The 8,881-nt window shown below is 37.4% G+C and overlaps 1 protein-coding gene across 4 annotated transcripts in view; it reads left to right on the top strand.

Annotated features, from left to right (window-relative positions):
- Nucleotides 1–8,881, top strand: part of Tbck (TBC1 domain containing kinase) — a 124,157-nt gene that overhangs the window by 19,639 nt on the left and 95,637 nt on the right. For all 4 annotated transcript variants that reach the window (XM_050132563.1, XM_050131122.1, XM_050131851.1 and 1 more), the window contains exons 6-7: nucleotides 4,567–4,708; nucleotides 8,010–8,070. In XM_050132563.1, coding sequence (XP_049988520.1) covers nucleotides 4,567–4,708; nucleotides 8,010–8,070 — 203 coding nt within the window. The remainder of the gene's footprint in view (nucleotides 1–4,566; nucleotides 4,709–8,009; nucleotides 8,071–8,881) is intronic.

The raw sequence follows: 8,881 nt of genomic DNA on the forward strand, positions 1-8,881 counted from the left end.
AAGGATTTCTGATATCCTTCAGCTTCTCCACGTTAACATTTCACTGTTCTGAAATTGTCTCTCATCTCCTGTGCTTGAGTTTGTGTCTGTCTGATATTTCTGTGGCAGCCTGAGTAGACATTGGCTTTTTATCCCTAAAACTTACACTTATACTCTACAAGAGGGACTTCTCCTACATAGCTTCAGAATAATGATGAAAACGACCAAACCAAACTTATCTAACCTAGAAATCGTAATCATATTTATTCCCATGCAGTGTAACAGTTTTTGATAGTATTCCTTTGTGTTTGCTCCATGGGCTCTCAAAACTCCGTCCTCCACATAGTACCAGGAGTCTCATGGAGAAAATTCCCAAAGAAGAATATTGCTTAAATTTTTAGAATTTTTGGAAAATTTCCCCTTTATTCTAAAAACTTAGATTATGGGTTTATTTTTTCCTTTTTTTTTTCTTTTGCCTTTTTGAAACAGATTCTCTCTACATATCCCTGACTGTCCTAGAACTTATTGTGTAGACCAAACTAGCCTCAAACTCACAGAGATCCACCTGCTTCTGCTTCCAGAGTGCTGGATGAAGGTGTGTTCCACCATGCCTGGCCTGTAGGATTTTGGTTTTTGTTTAGTTTGTTTGTTGGTTTGTATCATTGTCTCACGCTGATCTGGAACTCACTGTATAATCCAGGCTATTGAGACTTCAGTTAGTAAGGAAACATTTATTGAGCAGTTTCTGTCCTTTATTTATTTTGTGCATAAAGCTAATACTAGTTCTCGACCTCAAATAACTTACTCTTCAGTTGGCAAATTTTCTGTACTGAGGGCTTATTTATTAAGATACAAATTCATAAACTTAACATTCCACATACATTCAATGGTAGAGAATAATTTTATTCAGAAACATAAAAATGATATAGTAATAATTAACAAGTGCCAGGCAGTGCACTCTGGAGGCAGAGACAGGTGGATCTCTGTGAGTTCAAGGCTAGCCTGTTCTATAAAGCAAGTTCCAGGATTTCCTCTAAAGCTATACAGAGATACCCTGTCTTGAAAAATAAACAGGAAAAAAAATAGTTAACAAGTTCTTATGGAAGAAAACATCTTTTTTTATTATAAGTTCATAGTTAAGTTCAAGCTTCTTCATTGAGTTATCATTACCATTTGCCATAAAGATCTATAATAAACATGAATACTATTACATCTGCATTTTTGTCTAATTCAATTTCTGTCAAAGAAAATAAAAATAACACAAAAGTTACTTTAAGTTTCTGACTTACATTTAAGATTACATTAGGTTTTGGTGATAAATTAGAAGTGAATTTTTACGGCGTATCAATCATTTGGTTTTAAATGCTTTTGTAGACCTGGTCTTGTGTTAGCATTCAGCACAACTTGCTTTGAAGTCTGAGTTTCAAAGAATCTTACTGGAAGCTATAAAGCACAAAGTGTGAAACCTTAGCCAGGAAAAATAAAATATGTGATCAAACAACGAGGCCAGAAAGAGCCTTTATGTCAGAGGAGGCTCACAGTCGCTGCTAGTGACAGATATTAAGGAACATAAGTGTTACCATCTGCTTAGAAATATTGGAAGGAGTTAGAAATTGGGCATTAATTTTGATTGGACAGTAGCTTAATACCCTGTTAAAACTGCAAATGATAAAAGCCACTTGTGTTTACCTTACCAGCCATGTTCAAAGTGAAGTTCTGGTAATTTTCGTTGAGTGTTAGAATGGGACACTTATATAAAGTTGCTGAAAGACAATGCCCTCCATTAAAGAGCCATTTTTAGGATCTTTATGAATTTCTGTCTGGTTAAAGAGGACCCAGAATTTTTAGAACAAGGGTTACTTCTATGCTTATGTCCAAAGTTTTTGGTGTACTAATTTAATTATAGCTTTGCTTGCCTTTTCATTAACTGTACTATGATTTTCAATTCATATATTGGAAGTCAGAAATAAAAGTGAATAATTTACCTTTTACAACATCGGATTTGTGTCACATATTCTATTTTTGTAGAGCATTTTATCTATTAATATTTACAACAATTTTGTGAGGTGGGCATTATCATTCCTTTCTACAGAAGAAAGACAATTCAGATATTACTGAAATTAAAGCACAGGTTTTGTTGGGGAAGAAATTCAGGGATAGAGAAATTGCAGAGCATGTATAAGGCTGTCTCTGGGGCTTCAAGACAAAAAAGCACTGTTCAAAGAGTGGAACACATGCTAGACCATTACATCTGGTGCTTTTTTATTAGACTTTTGATGTGGGATTTCCCTCTGTATGCTGTGAATATGGTTCCCCCCCGCCCCATCAGTTAATAAAGAAGCTGCTTTGGCCAATGGCTTAGAGAATACAGCCAGGTAGGAAATCCTAACAGAGATATATAGAGACAGTAGGTGGAGTCAGGGAGACACCACGTTGCTGCTGAAGGAGAATGATGCTGCAATGCTGGAATCTTACCAGTACGCCACACTCACATGGCGACACACAGATTAATAAAAATATGTAAATATAAGATAAAAGAGTTAGCCAGGAATATGCCTAAGCTATTAGCCAAGCAGTGTTGTAATTAATACAGTTTCTTTGGGATTATTTCGGGTCTGGGTGCCTGGGAAACAAACAAGCAGCCGCCACCTACAGACTTTAGTACTTTTACAGACACCACACGTTCACTTAGAAAAGCAGTATTATCATTGAAGGCAAAATGGCATCTACATATTTCTGTATAAGAGGAATACATGAGTACATTAAAAGAATATTAAGATCATTCTGATAATGGTTTAACAATTTAATAAACTCATTTTATTCAAGTTACCTATCCAGAATTAAATGAGTTATATTTTACGTATAAATAAGAAGTCTGGATGATATTATAAGGAAGGGACATCACATATATTTGCATGTATTTTTCATAGAGTTATTGTTATAAAATAATGTAAATTAAGTGAAAAATCCAGATTACGGTGTTCATGACTAAATTTGAGAAAGGCACACCCACATGATACTAAAATAGAAAATACCTTCATGCTGTGCCTAATAATTCAATTCTAGGTTCATAGTAGTCTTGGATATTGAGGTATTTATTATGTTAAATATTGGTTTTGCTTGGATCTTATTATTACTATGTGTTGGTTCTTCCTCCTTGGAATAAGACTATAACTTAATTATTATTTTATAGAAACCCATGGTTGAGAGACTTTGAACTTTAAGTTGATGTTGGATTTTTAAGAGACTGAACTTTTAAAGTGTTTGAATTTTTTTTTCAATTATATGATTTTATCATTTCCCCCTTTTCTTTTCTCCCTCCAAACCCAACATGTACCACCCACCCATGTTTTCAAAGTCATGGCCTCTTGTTCTTTAATTTTTGATGCATATTTTTGTGTATGTGTTTATGTATGTGTGCATTCCTAAATATATAAATATAGCTTGTACAGTCTGTATACCGTACCCATGAAGTCTCACCAACAGGGCTGTCTAAACATGACTTGAACAAGGATAACACCAATAGACATGTTGACATGGAAGGAGGAAAACTTATGAGGTTTCTACCCTAGACACAGAACTAAAACAGTAAGATATTCTGGAATCAGAAGAAGTAGTCTTCCTGAGGGAAGAGAACACCAATTGGTTATCCAACACTAAGTGCACATCCCTGGAAAATATGTACATACAAGTATTTGAATGTTTTAAAGTCTGTGGAACTTTTAAAGTTATACTGTTTTATATTACATTATTAACATCAGATTTTTGGGGATAAACAAGAAAGGAAATTATTATATTAATTTAATAATGATGTTTTTGCATATCAAGTTGATAAGGGATCATTTGTGCTGACACAAGCTAAAGACATCTGAGAAAAGAGAATCTTAATTGAAGATTGCCTCCGTCAGATTGCCTTTAGGCAAGTTTGTAAGTCACTTTCTTGATTAACAGGTGATGTGAGAAGGCCAAGCTCACAATGGGTGGCAGCACTCCTGAGGCGGTGGTCTTGTATAAAAAAAAAAAAGCAAGTAGAGAAAATCAGTAGGCCGCATTATTCCATGAACTCTGTTCCAGTTCATGCTTGAACTTCTTCTCACCCCTCAAGGATGGAGTATAATTGTAAAATGGCACAAGCCTTTTCTGTCGAAGTTGCTTTTGGCCAGTGTTTTATCACAGTAACAGTAAAGCAGACCAGGACCTGTTGAAAATAATTACTTTCCTATTTCAAAGGTCAAATGATGAAACAATTCACCATTAACAGAAGATCAAGTGGTCAGAGGAAAGAAAAGAACTAGAGGCCTGCTGTAATGCCGATATGATACAGTCACAGAGAAGAGCAAGAAACTAAACACATGCCACAGAGAGATATGATGTTTTTAAAATGATTTAGGACTCCTGTCTGTTCAGTTTCAATTCCTAGACACAAAGGCCCGTGTTTCTATGATTAGTTCAAGATTCTTTCTAGTAATCTCTGTGGATTTATTTGTGTAGTATTTTTACATCTCATGCACTAATTATAAGAATGTGCTACTGTTTCTATAGCCATTGTAGCTCATTATAATTATTTGTTATTCACTTGTGTCATAGGTATCCCTCATATTTGGCACCAGAGGTAATTGCACAAGGAATTTTCAAAAGTACTGATCATGTGCCAAGTGAAAAACCATTGCCCTCTGGCCCCAAATCAGATGTGTGGTCTCTTGGGATAATTTTATTTGAGCTTTGTGTGGTACGTATAAAGAAGTATTAAATTAATAAAAAGATTGTGTGTTCATTAGAATTTACTTTTTAGAGAGAAAGTTTATATAATAATGAAATAGTTTTCTGTGCAAATTGACTCTAAATAAATAGAAAAGGCGTATGTCTCAATTTGGCTTTATTTCTATTTTATCAGATAGAGAGAGGGAGACAGAGACAGGGCTAGAAAGATAGAGTATATGAGTATACATATATGACATACTATGTGTGCCTGCTGCCTAGAGAGGCCGGAACAGTGCATTGAATCCTCTGGAAGTAGAGTTACAGACGGTGATGAGCTTCCATGTGCGTGCTAGAACCAAACCTGGGTCCTCTGCAGGAGCATCACTGCTTTCACTGTTGAGCCATGTCTCCAGTCCCCCTTCCCAGTTTCTTTCTTCATTTTTATTGTATAAACTAGTTACTGGTTGCAGGCCTTTCAAGGGAATCTTACCCCTGGTTCTCCTCCCACCCCACACCCCCGTTTCTTCCTGACTGCCATGAGGTGAGCATACTCCTCTATTGCATGTTCCTACCACCATGATATTCTGCCTTACCTCGGGCCCAAAGTCTTGGAACAGACCAAGCATGAACTGAAATCTCAGAAATTATGAGCAAAATTAAATCTTCTCTACTTCTGTGTTGCTATCAAAGATAATTTTGACATAACCCTGAGAAACTCACAAAACACCAATCTGTTGTTTCTGTTATCTACAGAATTTCCAAATATTTTGAGGGTAACCCTCTCAATTTATCCTTATCCTTGCTAAGAATGTTTGACTTTTTTTCATTTTGTGCTTTTAAGATCTAATTTGATAACAATAAACAAATGTGCCAATTTGAGTTAAGTTTCGTGTTACAAGACATAGCTGTATTTTAGAAAGGGTTTCATTGTAGCCCAGGTTAGCCACAAACATTTTTCATGACTGAAGCTCATCTTGAATTCCAGGCCCTTTTCTTTCTCTCCCAGGTGCTAGAACTGGAGTTATACACCACTATTCACAATTAAAACCCAGGGCTTCATTCATGCTAGGTAGGCCTCAATCTACTTGAGCTACATTTCCAGCCCTATTATCTTTCTGTTACTACAAGCAAACAAAATTTACAAGACTTAATTTGGATTCATAATTACAGATTTTTGAGTCCATAATTACTTGCTTGTTGCAGCTCCTGAGTTGAGGCAGCATATGACAGTAGAGATGTTTACTGAAAAGGGTGAAAGAGAGTGCTACAAAGATGTCTTAGTAGTTAAGAGCATTTACTGCTCCTGAAGAAGACCCAGATTTGGTTTCCAGAACCCATGTCTGACAGCTCGCAACCATCTGTAGTTACAGCCACATGGGCTCCAACACCTCTGACCTCTGTGGGTACCAGCATTCATATGCACACACCCATACATAGCCAAAGAGAGAGCAAGAGTGAGAGCAAAAGAGAACAAGAGACAGAGAGAGGGGAGGGAGAGAGAATATTTAAGAGTGTGTACATACAAAAAAAATGGTTCCACTGTCCCATTTAGGGGCATACCCTCAATGATGAAGCAATTTTCCAGGAAGCCCTGCCTCTTAACTTTTCATCACATCTCAATAGCAGTGGACTGGGGACTAAGTCTTCAACATACAGGATTTTGAGATACATTCCAGATTCAAACTCTAGTACATACTTAAACTCTAGTACATGTTAAACTCAAGGACCACTGAAGTAATAGAAAACTCCTATTGAAGAATTAAATCTCAAGACATGGATTCCATTTCTACAAATAATATTATCTGTTTTTATAAAGTTATTGGAAAATATATGAAATAGTACAAATATGCCATACTATAATTTGTTGTATGACAGACTATAAATATTAGATTTTACTATTAATAATATTAAAATGCAACATGATAGTTTATATATTGCTATTTCATTCTCTAAAGAAAATCCCATATATCCTGATTCTGGTGACTGGTGAGTCTTCAAGTCCAGTAGGGTATCTCCTCTGAGATTTTGGGGGTCTTAGGCTCCTTGATCTGGTCTGACCTCTGGTAAAGCTGAAGTCTACTTTATTCTGTATATCTGGCCTGGCCTCTGGTAAAGCCTGAGTCTTCTTCTGGAATACATAGAACAAGCCTGGTGTTTGGTAGAACTCCTGTGACTGTTGTTCCATCTAGTGTGGATTGTACCTGGGCCTATGGTGTCTGTTCTTCCAACTGGTGTGGACTATGTCTGGGTCTGTGGAGTCTGCTGGAGTTCTGGGGAAGGGCTGGACATGGGGAGGATGAAGAGGTAGGAGGGGTTGGTGGCACTGTGGATTCTTTGAGGAGCAGAATCCAGGGCATGGTGGCAGTCTATCCGGCAGGCTTGTCACAGCCTAGTCAGCTGCTGCACCAGGGCAGTGGGATGCCTCTGGCGTTGGGGCAGAGCCCAGCAGTGGTACTGGTACTGAGATGGGAGTGGCAGGCCACAGAACAGGAGGGTCACTAACTGGTTGTGGGTGACTCTTTCTCAGGGGTTGGCAGCAGTGCCCAGCAGTGGGGTGGGGAGTAACTGGGAAGGCAAGAGCCTAGGGAAGGGTTGTGAGGGAAGCCTGGAATCCTGGGTGGGGTGCAGTTCCACTGGCAGGAGGGTCACTCACCTGTTCTGGCTGGTATGGTCTGCTGTAATGTGTATCTTCAAACAGCCTGTAGTACCACCTATTCTGGAGGCTGAGCTAGGAAGAACCAAGCTTGAGGCCAGACTGGAAAGAGTATCTTAAAGTAAGAGTATAAAAGGGCTAGGGACAGAACATAGTGATACCATGCTGTTCTAGCAACTGTGCCAGTTTAGCATACTTGAGTCCTGGGCTGGCCCCAGCTCCAAAAGCAACAAACACGGCATAAAATCTCAGGCACTATTGGAACACACAGAATGCCAGTCTGAAGTAGCTTGAGAGAAAGAGGAACTGCTGTGGGTTGTTATCAGTGTGAACAATAGAGTACTTCAACATGATACATAACTGAGGATTCCAGGGGTAGACTTCAGGTGATCTGGAAAAACTAACCATCAAGAATGTGTGGTTCTCAGAAGTGATCAGTGCCTGGGATACCATTTAGATCTAATGATTGTTAGGTTAGGTGGCTTAAATAATAAATATTATACAACTCTTAAAAATGTTATTTAACTATAGCTCTTTGTGGTCAAGCTTAATTTAAATAATCAACAAAACTCTGGTGATAAATGGAAGTGACAATAACCTTCAGTTATGATACAGAAAGATTCCTAGGGAAAGAAAATTCTAAATATTAATACTATTGTATTTGCCCATTATTTAGGGAAGAAAATTGTTTCAGAGCTTGGATATTTCTGAAAGATTAAAATTTTTGCTTACTTTAGGTAAGTTTCATTTATTTGATTGTGTTTCAACCATAAACATAATCTATAGAAACAGCTGTTGTCTGCATTGGAGTGTTCTCCTAGCACAGTAAAATGTGTGTCTTCAGGCTGATGGTGAGGTCACAAGGCATCATGAAAAGTGTCTTTTAAAATGTGTGGCTTTCTTTATTCATGAAGGAACTTGAACCTGCATGGAAAGAAATCTTAGTTTCATTATTTAATCAAGTAAACTATCTTGTATAATCAAATTAATAGAATTTAAAACTACTTCCATCCACCATGTCTAAATTTTGAGCTACCTTTCTATGTGACTAGTTGTGTATATGAAGAACTGTCTATGAATAGTGTCCACTTTTCTTTATAATTGGCTTATATATATTATGCTTGAAATTAATAGTAACAAATGTGATCTAATTTAGAGTGGAATAAGGAAAATGTGTGGTCATAAGAGAGAAAACCTGATAGACTATTTTATATAAAGCTTTGACACATCGACATTCCAGCAATAGAGTTTACAAATAATAAAATGTGTGGGAATAGTTAAGTATTTGAAAGTAATGAATTTTAACTAAATTGCCTATCTGATTCATGAAATTTTTTTACCAAGATGTTGTAATAAGAGCGGCGGGGCTGCATCCCCAACACCCCGGCCGCTTGGCTAGCTCAGGCCCGAAATAACAACACACAAACTGTATTCATTTAAGAACTGCTTGGCCCATGAACTCTAGCCCTTACAGGCTAATTCTCGCACCTGGACTAGCCCATTTCTAATGATGTGTGTAAGCACCCCAAGGTGCGCTTACCGGGAAGA

This window comes from Alexandromys fortis, unplaced genomic scaffold (assembly GCF_014885135.2).
Source record: "Alexandromys fortis isolate MF-2015 unplaced genomic scaffold, M_Fortis_MF-2015_v1.1 scaffold_19, whole genome shotgun sequence".
Lineage (NCBI taxonomy): Eukaryota > Metazoa > Chordata > Mammalia > Rodentia > Cricetidae > Alexandromys > Alexandromys fortis.